The sequence below is a fragment of the Gymnoscopelus braueri genome (assembly GCF_963280865.1).
Source record: "Gymnoscopelus braueri genome assembly, chromosome: 16".
NCBI classification, from domain to species: Eukaryota; Metazoa; Chordata; class Actinopteri; order Myctophiformes; family Myctophidae; genus Gymnoscopelus; species Gymnoscopelus braueri.
The window spans coordinates 39,348,044-39,369,805 of NC_137616.1; the positions used below are offsets into that span (position 1 = coordinate 39,348,044).

The 21,762-nt window shown below is 41.9% G+C and overlaps 1 protein-coding gene across 3 annotated transcripts in view; it reads right to left on the reverse strand.

Annotated features, from left to right (window-relative positions):
* Nucleotides 1–21,762, reverse strand: part of col12a1b (collagen, type XII, alpha 1b) — a 142,302-nt gene that overhangs the window by 96,769 nt on the left and 23,771 nt on the right. For all 3 annotated transcript variants that reach the window (XM_080453537.1, XM_080453536.1, XM_080453538.1), the window contains exons 13-20: nt 12,367–12,636; nt 10,509–10,775; nt 9,186–9,378; nt 8,644–8,768; nt 5,362–5,511; nt 4,486–4,605; nt 2,455–2,619; nt 1,680–1,829 (exon numbers count right to left, since the gene is read on the reverse strand). In XM_080453537.1, the coding sequence (XP_080309663.1) occupies nt 1,680–1,829; nt 2,455–2,619; nt 4,486–4,605; nt 5,362–5,511; nt 8,644–8,768; nt 9,186–9,378; nt 10,509–10,775; nt 12,367–12,636 (1,440 nt within the window). The remainder of the gene's footprint in view (nt 1–1,679; nt 1,830–2,454; nt 2,620–4,485; nt 4,606–5,361; nt 5,512–8,643; nt 8,769–9,185; nt 9,379–10,508; nt 10,776–12,366; nt 12,637–21,762) is intronic.

Consider the following 21,762-nt stretch of genomic DNA (forward strand, 5'->3'; position numbering starts at 1 on the left):
ATTTTCCCCCTTCCATTGCATTGTAAATCACCGCTGTGTTTCCTGCTCAAACTGATTTACACACGCAAACGTTTACTTCCAACCTCACAGTTTCCATCAGCTACTTGGAGCTCTGTTTCTTTCGTAATATCGCTCAGTGGGCTGAATTAATCAAGGGTGTCAGACCAAAATATGCTTGAGATAATATCCGCTTGGCTTGGGTTTTTATCTTTATTGCCTCTTATCGGTGGCCAAGTCAGGCTGATCTTCTTGGTATTCTCTACCGCCTATTGCTAAGCTGTTTACTGACCGGGGTTAAAGGAACCGTTTCTTCTAAGTCTGAAGACTCTAATCTTAAAGGGCCCGCTGCCTAGTAGCTGTTAGTCAAAAGTGATGTAATGTCATCATTCACAGAGCCAGGAGACGTATAACCGCAGACTACAACAGTAGCTCCACACGTTTTCTCAGACAATGTCCGACTTCTGTATCAATTTAGCTGATATCTCATGCACACACCCACTCGCCCGCTTTTTCATAATGACCTGAGACACCGTGTTTGGCTGAGCCACTCAACTTCCCTAAAAAAAATCTACTGTACAAAGCGTGATTAGTATTTAGTTGCGCACCAGTGTTGCAGGTGACAATAGCCGATCTACAATCAAGCGGCTATTTTAGCTTTAAGTCATACTGTGTAATATTGGTTTTAGTAGACTTTTGGCAACAACTCTGGTACTGTAGCTCCATTGTCATTACAGCGTCTGTCTATGGCCTGCTAGAACAGCGATTCCCAGAGTTCAGTTTGAAACAAAACCACATAAGTACCGCTCCAAAACGAATGGTCCAAATGCCGAGGATATTAGAAACTGTATGTATTCGCTTTAAAACATATAAATAACACATTTCTGGTATATTTCCATATGCCAGGACACTCCTGACTAAAATATTGTTTAGATAAGTTGTCAAAATGACACATTTATGTGGTTATTGTGAAAGATTATGTCAAAGAAAGATTATATCAAAAATAACTTTTGTTTAATTCAAAACCGTAAACAGTACCCTTTTCACAGACCTTAAAGGTTCTATGACATTCATTTTCACTTTTTTTTTATTTTTTATGTTTTTTGGGGGGTTTTATGACCTCAATAATTCCGTCTCATAATTAGGCTGAAAAGTAATCTGAGCTTGGCCCTTCGGCAGTGAGGTCACAGCCGATTAATCCCGCCCACTCTCCTCCTCGCCCCTCCCCTCCCCTATCCTTTCCTTTGGGGGGGGGCGGAGCAGAGGCGATGATTGACAGGCAAAATCCCTCACCAGCGACACCCGCAGGCAAAGATTTATTTTTTCATTGCAGTTGAAAAGGCTTTAGAAATGTGAGAGAAAAACACCTGCCATGGATCAATGGAGTGGATTTTTTTGTTAAAACTTTCTATACACGTTTGAAGGACCATGACAAAGACTTTTAATGTGTGGTAAAACTGAACGTCATGAAACCTTTAAGCACCCTAGCGTCCCTATTTTGGGGCAAACAATCGGCAAAAACAGCCCATCCACAAGCTCAAGCTCAAGTTGTGAGCATGTACTGTACTATTGTACGGCACTCTTTTCGGGTTAAGATATTTAGTGTGGAGGGAAAAGGATGGGGCCTGGGGGAACTCCGGTCAACTAAACATATAGGGTTTCATTAGTTTTTCTTTGCCTACCACCAGGCCCCTTGACACTGTTGCAGAGGTTGTTGGTGAGGTCGTCCACGATGTCCATCATGAAGGAGAAGTCGTTGACGTTGTACATGTGAATGTCATCTGGGTCTGTGGCGATGGACCGCAGCTCGTTCTCATCGGCGTTCTTCACACCTGAAACACAGTCATGACATCACCGACTCTGGGCTTTAACCATTTGAATCCCAGCATCCATATTCTGGGGTTTACGTTTTGCCAAAAATGGCAGATCTACAAGCTCACGTGTCACGCTGGATCAGGGGCCACTTGAAGATTTTGAAAAGGCGTTTGCGGACCACCCATCTGACCATAACTGCAGGTGGGCGTGCATTTTCAGAGCGTGTTTACTTTAATGATCAATCGACTGTGTTCCGGCTTCGATCAATGGAACTAATGTAGTGTAAGTTCCTATTTATCAAAATGACAATTCATTTTTCAAGTTTTTTTTAATGTATATTATGCATAAAATCGTATTGTTTTGCCAAGTATTTGGGGGCCCACTTGTAATACCGTGACGGCCCTCAGGTTGGGAATTGCTGCTATACAAGACTGGTCTAACAGGAGAATTTAAGACCAATGTTACGGTAGGCTTCCAACGTGACCCTTGGTGAACTAACTAAATCACTAAAAGTAAATCAGGCCTTCACTCAAGGAGTGAAAGAGAAAACAACTCTAAACAACATTTGTATGTGCTTTTCTGGGGATAAAAAAAATAACCCTGCAGAAAAGTACTGCATGTAAACTGTGAGACACTACTCACCGATGGCATAGAGCTCAATGCCCTGGTCTCTCAGGGCCCGGGAGTTGAAGACAATCTCGTCCTGGGACTTTCCGTCGGTGATCAGGACGCCGATTTTACGCGAGTCGGGACGCATTCCCACGTTCGCCTTGAAGTTGCTGTTGAGGATGAAGCTTAGAGCCATGCCTGCATAGAGTAACAAGGAGAAATATGTTTGTGTCATTCTTCGTGCTCCAGGTGAGGCCTACTGCATCGACAAAATGGGGGTCAAGGCGTACTAATCTGACTTTATGGTGACTCTTCCAAGCCATTGGACCACACTACAGTAGGTCTTTGATTGATTGAATACTTAGTCAGAAATGTGAACGGCACGTGGTACAGTAAGACATTAAAAGATAGGGATAGAGGATAACACAAAAAAAGTCCTGGGGACTTGTTTCAATTGGCGTCCTATGTATTCAATTCATCACGTTTGACCCAGGTATGGAGATAATAGTAGTGGTCTTCAACAGGTTTTACCCTGGAATCCCAAATATGCATTGACCATAAAAAACATAGATCAAATTATTTTAAATAACACAATATTTCTCACTTCAGCACTTTCAACCTGTCATCCCTATTTTCATAGGTCATTATAGGGGAGAATGTTAAATGTTAAAAAGTTGCAAAAAATAGCATATCTACAAACTCACGACGTGTCATACGGCGACGCGTTCTGAGCTTTACGCGATACCAGCATATAAATAGAACTTAAAGGAGGAGTTCACCCAAAACATTACTTATTTTCAATCAATTGCACACCCTATGAAGCCTTGAATCCATGGATTCTTTTTTGTTTTTGTCGCATTCCTAAGCTAATAATTTGATTCCCGTCTCCTACCGGCTAATGTATTCGGTAGGAGACACAAAGTAGATTATTTGTGTCTCCTACCGGAAATACACACGGTCATCAAGTTATTGTCTTAGGAATGCCACAAAAACTAAAATAAATCCATGAAATCAAGGCTTCATGGGGTGTGTAATTGATAGAAAATAAGTAATTTTTTGGGTGAACTCCTCCTTTAACACATTGGGTGCCAGAGGTTTATTAAAATATTATACTTTGAGTGCCAGGACTTTTTAAACATTTTGAACCTTTTTCAAGTAGTCACAAAATATTTTCAGTGATCACCGTCCTCACGGTGATCCCCTCATTACACACATACAGGTCTCGTACAATCGGGGGGAAAAAATTTAAAACATTCGGAAATCCATTCCATAGTTGCAGCCAGTTGAAAATAGTTAAATTAACATTGTAAAAAAAAAAAAGTGCACAGGAGCCGAGATACAGGTTTTTGAAGTCATAAGTTAACCAGGAGGTGGATTGGAGTCTAAATCTTGTAGGAGTGATATTTCCTGTTGCTGTGAAGGAAAAAAAAAAAAACCGTATATATACGGTTTTGGCACTCAACGTTAGTATGCGCAAAACCGTATATATACGGTTTTGGCACCCAATGTGTTAACACATTGACTGCCAAGATATTAAACATAGTTTTCTATCCCCGTGCCGGCGTATAATTACCTCAATCCGATGATATTTGAAACGCCGTGGAACCGACATTGTGTAAAAAAAACACACGGAAAAAGTTTCCTGTGAGTAGACGGAAGGATCTGTGTATCCATGGGAACAACAAGTTTCCAACCGCGATCCGCCATTTTGGAGCTTTGGTCCGCTGAAAACGGGTGGTTTTCAATGGAAAAAAAAGAAACTGAGTTACAGCCGTTTTTCTGAAAATCCCATCATTGGGGCGGATGGAAGTGACGTTTTTTGGAATGACGTCACATCCACATTGTTCTTCTCTGAGAGACGATCGATCATTCCAAAGCTGTGTTAGGTCGCCCCTTGTGGAATTTTCCCCCAAAAATGTAAAAACGAGTTAACTCGATCTAGGCAATCAAGCGATGGATTCTAAAAACGAGTTGACTCGATCTAGGCAATCAATGTGTTAAGTAGTTAAAGCTGCTCTTTATCCAGTGGTTAGGAAACACTGTTTTGAAGTATTGTTAAGTTACCTGTCATGGTGTTTCCTCCTTTGTATGGTAGATTGGCCACAGCATTCAGCAGGGATGCTCTGGTTGGATGGGCATTGAGATGCCACTCAGTCTTGGGGTCTCCACTATACTGGGCCAAACCTGGGAAAGGTAAAAACACACTTTTAATTGTCAATCATCACAATGATAACTAATTATGTTTGTATCTATTTTGTTTATAGTGTCTCTGATTAACATTTTACATAATGGTACTTGGGCAGTAGTAAAGCAACAACTTACTAGAGCTTTAATCGGGCCTAAATATTTGAGCCCGGCTCGACCCAGCCCGACAGAACTTCAAGCCCAGCCCGACCCAAAGCCCGATACATTATTGACACATTGGGCCCAGCCCAGCCCGTAGCCCGTCATTTTTCTAAACAAGCTTAATTGCTGCATGCAGCCTTTTTTTTCATAAAATCTTGGTAATTCGTTAAGAACAGGAGTCATTCACCCTTTTCCAACAGTCTGTTAGAAAAAAAGAATATGCTACAAATTAATTAATATATGCATTTATTTGAATAAAAAAAGAAATTGCATTTTGTTGCCTAGCCCAGCCCGACCCAAAGCCCGACAAATACGTGACCAATTGGACCCGGCCCAGCCCATGCCGACGGGCCGGGTCGGGTCCCGTCGGGCTCGGGCAAAAATCTTAAGCTCTACAACTTACACTGCTGGCTCCATTAACGCCCTCTCAGTGAGATGCATAGAAAACAACAGCAAAATAGACCTTGAAGTCCACTTTATGACAACATTCATCTCAAAACAACACTAGTTGATTGTAAAAGATTATAGTGAAGTGTTAAGTTTAGACAGAAACAAAATGTCACTAGAGGGATCAGAGAGAGGAGCGATCATTACCAATCTGCACTCTGTTAGGGCCGATATCGAAGACTCCAACCATGCGGGCGATGAAGGCACGGATGCTTTTGAAGTTCAGACGACCGATACTCCAAGATCCATCGACCAACAGCACGATGTCAGCCTGGGCGGTGGTCTTACACTGGGCATCTGTTACAGGTGGGAGAAAGCGGTGAGCGAGAGTTGCAAAACAACCTGGACACCCTGTGGATGACCAGGCCATGAAACATTAAAGGACGACTTTACCCATTTTCAACCTATCGTCGTATAATTGGTCCTCACTAACGCTCATGATAAAATGATTTTTTTTAAATTCTACTTGGTCTGTGTCTGATAGGAGGGCTGTTTACAGTTCAGAAACCCGTCTACCAGTGACACCATCGTTAGGCAGGTGTTTTTCTTTTCAAACAAGATTTAATTTTTTGGTATTAACACGAGAACAATGGCTTCCATTAGAGCATGCTAACTTTACAGGAATAGAAAGCATGCAGTTTCTATTCGCTTGTATTCCCCCATTGATGATGTCACTGGTAGGCGAGTTTCTGAAGTGTCCACAGCCCTCCTCTGAGACAGAGTAGACAAAAATGGTACCATGTTATCATGAGCATTAGTGAGGACCAATTATATGAAGATGAAAGTTGAAAATGGGTTGAAAAAAGTCGTCCTTAAGTTACAGAGGGATTTGTGTAGAAACAAGTGAATCAGGGGTTTAAAGTAAGAATTAGAAGACAATAGAGAACTCAAGTATGTCAAAGAGAAAAAAGAGAAATGCAACGCAACATCACAAAATCACAAGTGTAATATACAAATACATACAAAGTCAATAACATTACACAACATATTTTGAACATTATATAACACAAATTACACTGGCTCTCATATAAGACATTATATAACAGCTGTCAAGCATTCTTGGCTGGATTAACTGCTTTCTTCCTTGAGGGACTTCTGTGTTCCTTCCATGGCAGTCTTCTTCTTGTATATCCAAAGGCTCAACAGCCCTGTGGCCTTTCCAGAAAGCGAGCCTGTCGCCCCGCATAGCAGGAGCGAGCCTTCCCTGACAAATTGATATATGACAACTCCTCTGCCAAAGTTATTGCACATTCCTGTTGCTCTCCCAACTCGCTACTCCAGTCACCTTTGGAGGCAAAAGCAGTCGCTCGCTCGCCCCAAGATTTTGCAGGACGGGCCGCGAGGATGCGCTCAGTGGCCGCGATGGGCAATAAAAATCGGACCCTGTGTCTGCAATTGAAAACAGGTTAGGAGAAACAATTGATTTATCCACACTTTTAAAAGCAGAATGTAGAAACAGATGCTTGACGAGGGGAAAGCGGAACTGCGGTTGAATGGAATCATGGCCGCAGCCTGTTTGATTTTCTACCTCCCCGGTAAACAGAGGACTCATCTGTCCCTCAAACATCCCCTTCATAAAAGCAGATGTCATAAACACAGATGGACCTGAGAGCCTTGTGATGCAATACAGACGACTATGTGTACAATAAAATCCTCAGGGCTAATTTAACTCTGAGACTATACAAAATGGACCTGTAAGGGTCCCAAATCGTAAGAGTCTTGTATCGGGAGAGATTTTACGGTGTCATAACCAGTGTCTCTGAGCAAGTGCCTTTGAAAGTGAGTGTAGAACGTAGCAATTTGATTGCTGGATGACTGTGTGTCATTATTGTTTTTGCTCCAGGGCTGACAGCCGAGAGTCAGGTTGATTGACAATGAAAGCTGACACCGTCTGTAATATTTCTCTCACATTATGGTTCTAGGATGACAGTTGGTGTGCACTCTGTGAGATCTGACCCTTTCTACCGTTGGTTGGTGGTAATGTTGTTGATCTAAACCACCTATTTTTGATCTACCAGGTGATCAGATTGGTCTATCGAGGTGATTGATTGAGTTGATCAAAAATAACCATTATACTGTTTGATGTGCATGAAACCTTTCTCCCCAGATAGTCAGAGTTCCTCTTACCTTTTTATTTGTATTAAATTATATATATTTTTTGCCTATGATGACATGCCCAAAATATGGATGCCAGGTTAAAAGTGGTTAAATTACTCTAATTATTATTCTAATTAGCAGCCTATAATAAGACATAAAAACAATAATGATGTTCGCTGTCTGGCACTGGGTGATCACACCAACCTTGGAAAACGGCTAAGTAATCGTGTGCCCGAAAAGATTGCCCATCCCTGATCTACAGGAACTGAATCATACCCCACCCTTGTAAGTCACAGTATGTCGCCTAATGCAAGTAGATCAACGTTAAATGACACCTATAACACTGTAACGTGCCTTGGATAAAAGCCTCCAAAAACTGCATACTGTATAAGACAGTCACCCAAGAACTAGTCTGGTTCGGTGACGTCCGGTGTTTGAGGTTCTACACGCTGGGACCTGTGTGTGGAACATCCTCCCCGTCTCCTGCTTCCAGGCCCGGTGGGTAGTGTGTCACTGTGTCTGCTCTCCATTACAGCAGGAATTTGAGCCCAGGGTCAGTGGCTCCTCGGGGTCTTATAAGAAGCATAACATTTTCCTAGCCGCATGCGGCCCTGAGCTGCTTACTCTCTGCGTTGTAAAAAATCTGTAATTGCTAGCAGAGCACTTTTTTTTCCCTTTCCATTAGCCGTTATAGCCAAAGTGAAAAAGAAAGGGGAAATATCAACTTTTGTATGGGTAAAAAAAACATTTGGCCAACGGATATGAAGTGGCTAAGACTGTAAACCATTCCGGGGCCTAATGAGGATGTGTGTTTGTGGTGACGCAGTCAAGGTTGGTGCATTGTGTTGTGTGTGGGCTTCTCGCAAGATGGCAAATAGGCAACACGTGAGGCGAGACATTTCCGATTGGCTTATCTATCAACGCCAGTGTCAACATTTCGGCATGTGTTGTCGTTTCTCCCCCACCCCCCTCCCTCCCACCCCCCAACCATGCTGTGATATGTGGCGTTGTAGGAGTGGATGAGGCAACTCACGCCAAAGCAGCTAAGAGCAATTTGCGTTAATCATAATCACGTGTGATTGATATTTGATCCATAATTCCAATACGGCTCTGATCCTAATTTCCCCTGACAGGGAATAATTCAGCGTTCTGGCTGTGTGATATTTCATAAGTCGGGCCACTCCTTTCGCTGTTCTGAGAGGAGAACAACTCATGTCAACTCTGTCTGAGTGTCTGGTCTGCAGGCTTGCTTTGGAGCGCTGCTGTTGTTTTAATGCGCATAGTGCAGAAGAGGCTGGGTCTGTTTATTATGGTATTATGAAGACGTTTTACCTGATGCATCTAGAAGAGGGGGTTCAGAAGCATCAATGAGGGTGGTCTTCTCCTCCCCTGCCAGAGGTGAACTCTCTCCTCCTTCAAACATCCCAAATACGGCCACAGAGTACTTAGTTCCTGCCCTACGAGAAAGAAAGTCATCAAAATCGATGAGTTTTATTCGTAGATGCAGACCACAATATCTACAGTACCCTGCAAAAAGTGTTTGTCTGAGAGTGTCCTCAGCAGTCCTGTTAATTGAACTCCAAAGTTAAATAGAACTGTAAGGGTACCATTTGTACACTCTTTGGAGTTAACAAGTGTTCAAATGGTGTGCAAATGGTGTAACATGCACTGTTAACAATCGTGTTTAAGTATTCAATCAATCAATAATGTTTTTAGTTAAAATTGTTATAAGAGCAATAATAGGACTACACTACACAAGCCATGATATATTCTATTATACCACAGCTACAGGCATAAAAGGCACTTAACAATACCTGTATCCATAATATAATCACAATATCCCTTGTGTATTATTGCTGAAGTATAAATCTCACCTGAGCTCTTCCAGGACCACAGTGTTGTCATATGGGCCTACAAGAAGCTCCCCCAGGTCAATATCATTCCCACTAGGGTAGAAGGTGACCTTGTAGCCCGTAACATTTCCAGGAGCTGGATCCCAGGTGACTCTGAAACTGGTCTTGGTGGGTTCAGAGGTTTGCAGGTTTCTTGGTGCTTTATATGGCGACACTGAAATAGACAAAATAAGGGATGGGGGCAGATAAACTTTAGAACAAACTCATGGCAACAAAAAATAAAAAACTGCACAAAAAAAAACAGCACAAAGCAGCTTCAAACTTGGAAACAATACAGAGGTTTCATTGAGATCAGGCATCCCACATTCCAGCCAGTTTCTCATTAGTCCATAATACAATTCCTTGAACCCCAATGTCATTGATTACAGAAAGCCCAAGGTTCATGCCGTGAGTTAGTACAACTAGCGTGTGAATGATTGTGTTGCTGTGATTTGAATGTCCAGGTGAACTTTGGATTGGCACTTAAGGGCTGTGTCCACCAAAGTGTTTCCTCAGCACAGTGTATGTTTTGAATTGTTTTCAATGGGAGTGCCGCGTATTTACACTATGCTAGAAACAGCAGTAGCGTGGTGAGGTGCTGAGTGGCTATTCTGTGCTGAGCTGTGCATGTCTGGTGCTTTTATGTGGTCAAAGACAGTTGAAGAATCTTCAACTTTGGGTGTTTGGATGAGTGTTTTAGAAGAATGCCTTGTGTCGTAGACCTATTTGTCCAGCAGTCTAGCAGGACCCTACAGTACATGTAACAAAATATCAACCCTTAAAGTCATTTGTTTTTTCAGTTTAGTCCTCGAGTCTTATTTTTGTTTACAATTCTTTTTTTGCCAGTGAGATGTGATAACGACTCTTGTTTCCAAAGCAATGTGGCTTGTTTCAGGAACTTTTGTGAATCAAGCGATGTTATTTGGGGGTAAATCGATTGCTTCAAGATAACGTGACTAGACTCGACTTGATTCAAGAGCATTCCTGAAACACTTATTGAGCCACATCGGAAAGAAATAAAATGACCTCACCCTAGATTTGTTTTCTCTTGCTTTAACGACAATAAGATTTAGAGACTGAATACATAATGAAGTAACTCATTCAAGATGGACATTTTTTTGGCAGTGCACACAATACACAATAAAATCCTCAGTGTTACTTGAACTATGAGAGGGAAAGAATGGACCCAAACAGACCGCTTAGGTCCGCTTGGGTCCATTTTTACCCTCTCGAAGTTCAAGTGACACCACGGACTTTGCAAGTGCACCGTCAACTCTGGTAGGTTTGAATTATGGACCAACGTACATGTGGTTCCTACTCCTTGCCTTGCTTTGCCTTCTCCGCGCTTGTAGATGGGGTGAACGGTGATGTTGTAGGTGGTCTTGGGTTTCAGGTTCTTCATGACAGTAGAGGTGACGGTAGCGGGAATCTTGAGTGCCACTTCGTTGCCCCCGGTGCTAGGGACATACTTCAGACGGTAGTTGACCACCTTGCCTGGTGCCGGCGTCCAGCCCACTCTCATGGTCCGCTCTGTCTCGTCCGACACGGTCAGTCGCTTACCCGCAGCGCTTGCTGAAGACAAAGAATGCATTAGATATTGTTGTAATGCATAAAAAGATCTCCTGAGATTAAACACCAAAAAATCTAAAAAAGCTCAAGCTTGTTTGAATTGACTTCTTGAATAACCTCTGTGACTACTCTCTAAAGACCACTGTGCTAGTCTCATACATCAGGAAATTCAAGGAATGTTAATTGAATCAGCTAATAACTAAGTAAAAACCAAAGTGTGATTCATGCAGCCAGCTACAGGTCGCTCAACTCTAATAACCACGACAGTTATTTTAATTGTACGCCCCATTACTTGAAATAAATCACTACCATTTTCTACTTCTCTATTGTTATCTCTTGTATTTGTTCACTATCAGCCAACTTGTAATTATAGGATTAGCAAAGCAACTCTCATATTTAGTCATTATGAGTGGGGGATATGAGTGTTAGCCTAATGACTCAGCTCAAAAGGTAGCTGAATAATACATTAACTCTTTAAAGGAGAGATGTACCAAACATTTCTTAAAGGTTTCATGACATGCTGGTTTACAAAACATTAAAAGTCTTTATCATGGTCTTTCAAACGTGTATTAAAGGTTTTAACTGAAAAATCCACTTCAGTGAGCCATTTTTTTTTCTCTCTGTGTTCTGAGGCCTTTTTAGCTGCAATAAAAAAAATACCTATTTGCCAGCGGGTGTCGCTGTTGAGGGATTTTACCTGTCAATCATCGCCTCTGCTCCGCCCCCCAAAGGAGAAGGATAGGGGAGGGGAGGGGCGGGGAGGAGAGGGGGCGGGATTAATGGACTGTGACTTCAAAGTCCACGGGCCAATCGCAGCACTTTTCTGAGCCTAATTATTCAGAAAACCTCAGACCACAGAAAATCCACTGAATGTCCAAAGTTTTTTTGTGTGTAATTGAGGTCAGACAACCAAAATATATATATATATATATTTTTTTTTTAAATTTGATGTCATGAAACCTTTAAGGCTTGGATTTGAGAGAGGCCAAGGCCCCCCTGGAGGTTTCCTTGAACAGGCCGCTTTTTGAGGGCGGTTTCAGCCATGTGTGTTAGAGAGAACAGGGGTAATATGTCATCAGTTTTCTATAGGAGTCTTGAGTCTGATCCGATATACTATATGGTATATGTTACACTGCTCACAGAATGCATACATAATTCTAAAAACATTTCTCTTTAGCAGTGACTGGTGTCGTCTCAGAATGCACAGCATATCGAAACTGTCAGCGCCTCTCTTTTGCACTCTGGGTCCCAACATTAAAAAGCAATATGAGATTGCTTTGTCCAAAAACACTGGAAACCAGGACCAAAGGCCCTTCACAGGAGACGTCAGAGATGAACACATGGGAAACATTGACACACGTAGCCTTTAGCTTGAAGTGTAACAAATCCAAAACATTAAACTGTTCTGGCAAACACTCTTACTGTATATGAAAGCATGCTTTCTTATCTCTCTGTTATCAAGATAATTATGTCAGAAATCACAAAACTGAAAATGTTTCAAGTCTGGGGTTGAATTAACAACTTCAATTGGTTGATTCGCTTCCTATGAAATTCAGCGCAGCAGCAAAGTAATTATACATGCAACACTGCTCACCATCCGTGGTCTCCTGTCCAGTGAGCGGATTTCCCTCTCCATGTCCGTAAGCTGCGACCACCGACACGCGGTACAGTGTCTCTGGGGTCAGACCGTCCAGCTCTGTATTGGTCACATCCCCTGGAACCGTCTTCTCCCCGGACTCTGGGGAGAGCATGGACTTCCAGCGGACCCGGTACTGTTTCACGTTACCGGGAGCTGCGGTCCAGGATGCGGCGAAGCTTGTGTCTGTTACGTCACTGGTCACCAGGTCTTTTGGAGAGCCCAGCACTGAAATAACAAGGAAGGCATGTGTTTAGTAATGTGCTGGACAGAGGCAACCGGCAAGTGGATTGTTATAGTACAGGTGGGAATGCTAATCAGTATCATATATCTCATTCAACTAACTATGCAGCCAAAGTCTGTAAAAACTTGGAAACCGTTTGCCTGAATGAGCTGGTCGATTTGATTACTCAAAAGAATACAAGTAATTGCCCAATACACTGTAAAATTGTGAGTGTATAAGCGTTAAATTAACACTCACGATTTTGCTATTTAGATGTGGACAGTTCGCCAAAGTAGGGCTGCACAATTAATTGCGAATAATCATAAATCATAATTTTATGCTTCACAATTATGTAATTGCGAAACTTGGCCATTATTTCAAAGAACTTATTTGGTCAGCTGTTGCACCTTGCCCTTGTTCCCTCACCAAAGTTGAATATAACCAGAGCATTGCTCAACCCATCTCCCCATCCATCAGGCTCACAGAGGAACAATAAAGGCATGTAAGGACATACCACTTGAGCAGCAACAAAGGCATTAAATGAATGACAAAAAACATGTTTTTCCACAGGAAATCGAACTCTAGCGACCCTATTCTGGGTATGTCATGATAGGCGAACATTCTGCAAAGATAGGCAAACATTTGGCAAAAATATATTTAACATACAACAAAGTACACAGGGTTTAAGTGGTCAACAATAATCATGATTGATAATCGGGATTATAATATTAAGCAAAATCATCTGGATGATCAGAAAGAAACGATGAAAGAGATATGAGAGTTATGCAGGCCAATATTGTTCTCAAGATTAATTGGAAGGCTCTTTCACCAGGAAATACTGTAAGTGAAAGAGAAGGAGAGACTAATACAGATGATGTGTGCACACTATTTGGAAAAACAAAACTGTACCTACTTTTGCAAAATAACATGAAATTAGAAGTTATTATGGGTTTCTATTGTGAGTCATCTTAAGACTTTAACTTACTAAATCATTACTTAGAACAGGGAATCCCCAACTTTTCTATGCCAAGGACCCCCAAATAGCTATAAGCCTGATTATCAGCCTGAAGCTGCGTGAGAGTGGGCGGGGTCTATGGTTTGGAACCAGGCTAATAACCTCTGGCTGCGTCTCCTCTATTGCAAAATAGCTCCCAATTGTATTTATTTATTTTTTGTGAAAATAGCCGACCCAGAAGCTCATAACGGGTCATGCTGAGACGCATTGTCAGTACATCCATCCAGGTAGATCTACTTTTACTTTTTTAATTTAATAACATTTTTGAAATATTGACTAACACATTTAAGGCTCAAGTCCAGAAGGGGACGACATCGTAAGCTCAGCTCAGAACCCAGTGTGTCAGGAACTCACTGAGAGAATAAAACAGTTGCAAAACTGCCACATTTTTACACTCTCAGAGTTAAATGAACATTCTGGATTTTACCAAGCGGGTCCCACTGAACCCCTACGTTTTGCATTACAACAGTGAATGTAGAGCGTAAATGCATTTTAGAAGAACCTTGAGGTAGATGCAATAAGGAGCCGTCTATGTTTTGATAAGCCAGGGGTTATTTAGGCTAGACCTCACATCCTTGGACTAAACTGTCTTCTGACTGCATATTGACATAGTGAGTTTTGACTTTGCATTTACCTTTTGTGATTTTGTTTGTATTCTGGCCAGTGTATATTATTGTATATTGTTTGCCTGTGGCCATGATAAAATACACGTGTGTGCAAAACTATCCAACTTTTGAGTGCAGTTGACTGGCTGAAAAGGAGCTACAGCCGAAATCCGTGCCGTTGGCTCCTTTGAACCTTGATGATCTGTTCCACTTCGGAAAACGAGTCTGGCGCAACAAACATGCTTCTTTCTGGGTCTGGGACATTTGAACTGATGTACAGGACAGGATATTGACTATACAGTTAAACATCTGCTGCACAAATAGTGTATGCAAGCACACAAATAAAGCAGGGAGAATGTTACAGAACATTGAGGGGTTTTGAGAAAATGTGGTGGTCATATTGTGTGACAGCAAACGCTACTCCTAGCTGACAAAGTGCATACAGCAGTCCAAAAATATATAACTTTGTTTAATCAGCCGAAGCCAAATCTAATTTCCACCCCTGTGGATCACGCGAACGTATGGAGTTTTCTATAAATGGTCCTGAAGGCAACAGGATGACGTAACTTAAATATGTGCGAATGGTGGAAGGGATTGATGTGATATTAGAAAGTATAATAAGCTTAGAGAGCGTGGCAACAGGTTCCAGAGGGGCGTAGTAAAGACTGTAGCCAAGCTTAAATATAGAGATCGTTTTAACTGAAATGTCTTCGCACAGCATCCAGTTAAACAATCAAAATAGTCACATTTACAATAACGACATTTGCCAATTGCAATTCCATTTACTATGTACAAAACTGCACATTCATGTGACTGAAGCACATAGATAGGTGGTTTATCATCAGTCAAATGAAAGGAAATCGCCACATTCATCTCATGAATGAGGTGATCAATCAAAACCGGAAAAGAAAACATGACAAATGAGATCTAACTTCTAATCAGTTCAGCATTAGCTAAACAAGCGTCTTTTTATATCAGCAAAACAGCCTTCAGATAATACCCAGAAAAAGGTTTTCTGAAGGAGAGGGAGGACATTAACTCCGACTGTGAGATTAATTTGACAAATCAACAAGTCGGCTCAGTCTGATTTGAGGGACGGGTTTTTCCAAGTGCAAAGCCAGAAATAATCCATCAAAACTAATATTTCTTCTTCTTAGGCAATTCATCCAAGGCTGGATGAATTCTAATTTCCTTTCTTCTTCTCCTTTTTTTTTGCACCCCATGTGTGCTGCTGAATCAGTATGGGTAGTCGCTCAGGCCTCAACACAGAAGAGTCAGCTACTATTAGACGCTATGACCGATGCGGAGCAAACGTTCTAGCATTGAACTTGCCCTGGCAGAGGATGCCCGTGTTGGCACAGTCATTCAGTGTGCTCAACTAAACAGGGATATAGATCTAACTGTGACATCATGGCTTTGAGTCTGGCTCATGTGACATTTGTCATTTGTCAGTCCTCTCTCATTAAACTACAATCCATGATTTATTTTAATTGAATAAAAATGTATGTTAGTACAACGTAACTAGTTGCATCTGCAGTGGTTGGAGGCGGTCTCCCTACTCTTCCATTGAGAAATGTTGACCTGACCGTGGTATCAGGTCAGACAATGTCAATAAAGTTATTTGAAGCAGACAGCACAACGGATTGGACAATAGATGCGGTGCCATTTTTATCGTGGTCCAGACATCCTTGCAATTACCTCTCTCCATCGGGAGAGGGAGACCACGGATATACAACTGATGGACACATCAAAGCTTTAATGTGTTTCTGTATATAAAAAAGAACAGACCCAGTTCATAATTGCATGATTCACAAAAACCCTGTAATAGTCAAATTTTCTATTAAAAAAAAATCACTGCGTGACCAGAGTTAGCCTTTTGTCCAATCAATTCTGGAAGTGAACTCTGTTTAAAAGTGTGTGCGCGTGCGTCTGTGTGTGTGCGTGTGTGCTTGTGTTCGCTCATTTGTGTCTGTACAGTATGTGTGTCCTTTGGTGTGCAGACAGCTCACACATGCGGATGTGTTTGTGTCCCTGGCTCACGTGCATTATTGTGCATACTTCTGCATTTTTCTGTTTTTTATTTAAGTATTTCTGTGCATGTGCATGTGTTATGTTCTATTTACAAATGAAAGTACTGACAGACTGTCCTGCAGCCACCAATAGCCTCAACCTTCTCCTCCACAACCACGGCCATTAAAAAGAAGGGTTTCAGGGAGCCCTTTCCTTTTCAAAGCCTGGACATCTTGAGAGTCTGGAGGCTCTCGACAATAACAGCCGCAGACAGCGCAGCGCAGATGGAGGATGGAATCTGGCACCGGACAGAGCTGCTGCCTGAAATCCGCTGCTCCAGCCTTATTTTCCACAGGGTCGTCACGAGACAAAAACCGAATGAAACCACAGTAGATTTAATATCTTTCTCAAATCTTCCCATCTCTCTGGTTTTTCTGTCTGTCTGTCTGTCTCCACCTCCGCAACCTGTCTATTTATACATATCGTTGCTGTCGGGCAGAAAACTATAATGACATGCCCAAAATATTGATGCCAGGTTGAGAGTGTTTAAGCCTGTCTGTTTGTTCGATAAATATTTAACCAACCAAAGCACTAACAAGAGCTTGTGACTGAATAATAACTACATTGGATCCATTTGAACTCTTGGCTTTCTTCCATTTCCTGAAAAGCAAAGGTTTTGGACATACAAGGTTTCCACCCGACAGCGACGACATCCTTCTGTCTGTCGGAGTGTCGGACTAACTGTCCATTTCTCTAGAATCAACATGTATGCATATTAGACACAGATGGCTCCTGCCATGAATTCCACTGCATGCTATCATATATCACTGCTTGTTTTATAATTGTTTAACGCTCACTGTTGTTCAGAGCTGACAGGCCCAGCACTGGATCCTGGCCAGATGCTGAGAACTACAGTTCAGTATTCCCACTGTATGTTAGTCTTAATAATAAGCTCCCCTTTCGCCAGAAACCACTTGAATCTTTTCTATGCAATGACATCATAGCAGAACAGGGAGTGGGGGTTCCAGTCGATCTCAGTTGCTGAAATTTCAGTGATGATGGAAAAATGTTTCCTGTATTTCCTTCACCTCCTACTTTTTCATTTTTGTTTCTTGGCTACTGTAAAGAAAGAGCGTGGGTCATGTGTACTGTAGCTTATTAAGGCACCGACGTTGCAAAGGTTATGGGTTCCCCAGTGCAACTAAATGGGTAGTGCATGTCACTGACAGAGCAAGGGGTTGGGATCCATTCCCCGTGGAGCCGAGCAGAACACGACACCACCGGGATTTTTAGTTTTCCCAATTCATCACTCGAGAGCTTGACAAGTGAAGGAACATGGGTTTGTGTCAAAAAGGTTCATCTTTTCTCTGTCGTCACCTTATAAGCTGGGAAGGAATTGCACTGAGCTGATGTGAACAAAAATGGGCACTACATTTATTTAGTTTAGTTATTTGGCTCCTAATAATAAGGTAACCTCTTTTGGCATATCCTAAAAGGTGCTATAAAGCACATGGTTATATATAGAACAATTAGAGGTGCATAAACTAAGCTTAACTCATTCACTGCCTTTTTTTTTTTGCGTTTGCCCACTGCCAGAGATTTTTCATTGAAAAAAAAAAGTACTCAAGAGCCGAGATACAGAATTTGTAAGTTTTAAGTTAACAAGGAAGTGGATGGGAGTCTAGATCTTCGAAAAATCATATCTCCTTGGTCTTTGGGTCAAATTCTTTTGAAAAAAATTAAATTACGTTTTTTACGTCAGTGGCAGTATTGGTTAATTACGTCAATTACGTCAGTGGCAGTGAATGAGTTAAGAACCAATAGAACCAGTAGACTCCATCCCCAAAGAACTATAAAGGTTCTTTGTACAGCAGCATATACTGTACATAGCACCTCAACCACCCCAAAGAACCGCTGAAGAACCGCCATTTTCTCGTGCGTACGTCAGACGGGGGGGCTTAACACAGAGACAATGCTCAGCAGAGCCCAGCCAAGGTGCAAGGCCAATTTTCATCATTGAAGCTGATTACTGAAGTTTTTGGCAAGCTCTTAACCTTAAGTAGAGCATGAAATCCACCAATATAAAGATATAAAAATGTTGATGTATTTTCAAAGATGTGACAGTTTTGGGACTTTGCCGTGTGGGCACAACGTGAGAAACCCCCAAAACTGCGTTCCAAGGCCAAGGCCACCTAAAGGTGTCCAGGCATAGAGCCTGGCAATTAATCATAACGACCTAAGATCAAACTAAACCCCACCTGGCTCTCGGACACGTTGAATAAGCCTAGGTTTTCTTACTGGCAGGACATTGTTGCATATGACTTATTATGAATCATAGCTGTCACATCAATATTTATTAGCTTGGACCTTTCTCATAGTCCTGAAGATGAGGAGTTAATCCTCCCCTTCAAATCCAATTACACAGTAAAATCCTCAGCGTTCATTTATCCATTTGTAGCTCTGAGAGTGTAAAGATTTAACCAAGTGAACCCTTAAGGGTACATTTGGTTACATTTGTAAACTCTCACACAAGTTAAATGAACACTGAGGATTTTACTGTGCAAATATCCCTTTCCAAGATTTAGAGGCCAATGCAATGTTTTATTGGTCAATCAGTTTAACGCATCCGAAAAACGCAGGAATCGAACTGGGTTCAACTGAAAACATTACACGCCATCACAGCCACTTGTTGTGCAATTTTGGTGTAGCAAGACGTGTGTTTGTTTCAGCTATCAGACTGTGTGAAAGTACATCCACAGTACATCCATAGAGAATACAAGTCTTACTCTGCGATAAAGCGACGTGGCTATCTTTTGGAAAGAAGTCGATTCTTCTCCATGAATAAAAGCATCAATCAACTTATGTGAATAGTCTAATGCGAAGTATTCGCAGACACATTTTCGTATCGTTTGTCACAGGGGACCACGCAAGTGGGTCTGCAAATATTTCCGAGGCAGTCCTGTGTTGTAGAGTGGGGTGCTACGTGGCACTAATATTTCCAGGGTTTGGGGTTCCATTCCAAAACTGTCTCCATGGGTAGAGAATGGCCCCAATGCTACCGCAGTTCCAAGTTCCATTCCCACTGGGGCCACCCATGAGTACAAATGTGTGCCGTTGTGGTACTGTCGTACTGGCACACTGGATGAAAGTTTCAAATTCTGTTATGACTACAAACTAATCAGAATGTTGCTTTGGCAGTTTGCGTGAAACTGGAGTGTATAGTTTGTGTTTTCCTGTGCCAGGTAACTAGCAACAGGGAGGATTGAGGTCTTTGGGTTCAATTAATTTCCTAAAGTTACTAAGTTACAGTAGCAGCAGCCAGGTGTAAATAGTCATAACCACTGGTGCTGGTCGCTAGAGTGTGGTCTCATTATAATGATGTTGATATGAAGGCCTAGGAAAATTCTCACTACATCTTACAAAAACACAGAAAACAGGGGCGCCGATATCCGAGTGGTTAACCCATTCAATACGGGAACGCATCGGTGTCATTATAGATTTTAGCTATAACCATTATTGTATACTTTGGCTATTCAAAAATAGCCGTGCTATGAGCTTGTAGATCTGCTATTTTTTTTTAAATCGTTAAAATGTGTGCAAATCTTTGAATACGTATATATTTTTAAAGCGAACATTTGTAACTCAAATCTTTGCTTCTGGGGGTCCCTGGAACAAAATATTTTGAGATGGGGGCCCGCGGCCAAATACATATAATTTTGGGTGGTCCTTGACATGCTAAAGTTTGAGCGCCGCTGACATAGCAACATACGTTTTTGAGAAAACTTCGGATTTAGAAGACATTTGTAGATGCGTTTCCGTATTGAATGGGTTAATTTGGGGTTTCCTGGGGGCCATGGGGTCATGTGTACAGTACAGTATAAATGACCATGTGAAACATCTGAAAAATCACCAAAAGTGGCGAAAAGTCATGAGGGCTTTTTCTCCACAACAGAAGTGTTGTTGTCCAGATCTAGCACTAAGGGAAGTCCTGGTAAATGTCAAGGTTTTGGAGCTGGTCCAGTGAACGTTGAAGCGAAAGGACTTGGTGTGCAGTCCACAGCTTTATGCCAAACAGCTGAGGACGCCAGAGCTACACAAACAGCAAATAGGCCTAATTTATAAACATGTTTGTGACATTATGCTACATTCCATCATGCAATCATTATTAGTTTACAAACCACGGCAAAGTACATCTGTAACATACTGTACACAGTACCTGTAATGATATCATTATACTATAATGATAATACATCTGTCAATTATCTATTATTATACTTTAATAGCATACATTTGTTTTAGATTTTGATATATCAAAGAAAACTTGATAAAAACAGCATAACCAGTTGATCTTGGCATCACTATAAATGTTCCATAGATCACAGCTTCAGGCGAATACAAAAACAAAAAAGTGTGTGTGCTTGTGTGTGTGTGAGAGAAGCTTTTATAAATGAGCCGCCAGTGCAGCTCAATATGAGCAACATGTATTACAGTGTAACCTATATTAATGGTGTATAGAAAAGGCTATCCAACTGGTCATCTACTTTATTGTGTCAACTCAAAGACACCAAAAGTTACCAAAAGCAAGATCTTTTATTTCTAGAAAGGGAACATAAATATTCTTGTAATGAAATAATGTATTTTATGGAGGAATTCAATTTAATACAGTGTCATTCTATTTAGAAATGCAGGTAGCCTTAATAAATGTTCTCATCATTCAAAAGAGAAAATTGGTTTGCTTTACAAAACGGTATCAAATGTTACATCTGAACCGACGTCAGCGTGGTAAAAGTTTCCGATACTCTCAGCCTGATGTTATGCCACTGGGTCTACTCTGATGTTAGGATGTTCTACACGAGACACATGCTGTGTATTGAGACGCTGCAGATGGAACAATGAACACAGGCTGCGGACAAGGCTATTAAATTCCAGACAAGCCTTCACAAGGTGGAATGGAAAAAGAAGGTACAGCGAGACAGAGAGAAGGGGGTGCGGTAGGCAGCAGGAAAGAGACAGACAGAGAGACGGATAGACACACAGACAGACCGACAGGAAGACAAGACTGCAGGCAGACAGCCAGACAGACAGAGACATAAAGAGTGAGTGAGAGACAGACAGACAGACAGACACAAACACAGACAGAGAACTAAAGAGCATGTACAGAGGAATGACTCAGTATTCCCTGGTTTCTCCTAACCACCCCGCCCCACCCTTCTGCACCTCTCGCCCCCTCACACCCCATCACTCCCCCTGCCCCACCTCAGCTGGGATACATTCCTGACCCACCCCACGTGCCACACTCTTGGCTGTTACACATCTCCAGCACACATGGCGCACGCTCGCTGTGTGATCAAGTTACTGTAAATGTCCAGTGTAATCGCCGTCATGCAGCCTGACGCTCTTGTATCCAGAGCAACCTCTGGCGAGTGGCTCTGCACAAGACCTTGACTAGAGCAGCGGTTCGCAAAGTGGGGTCCGGCGACCCCACTTTGGGGGCGACCCCA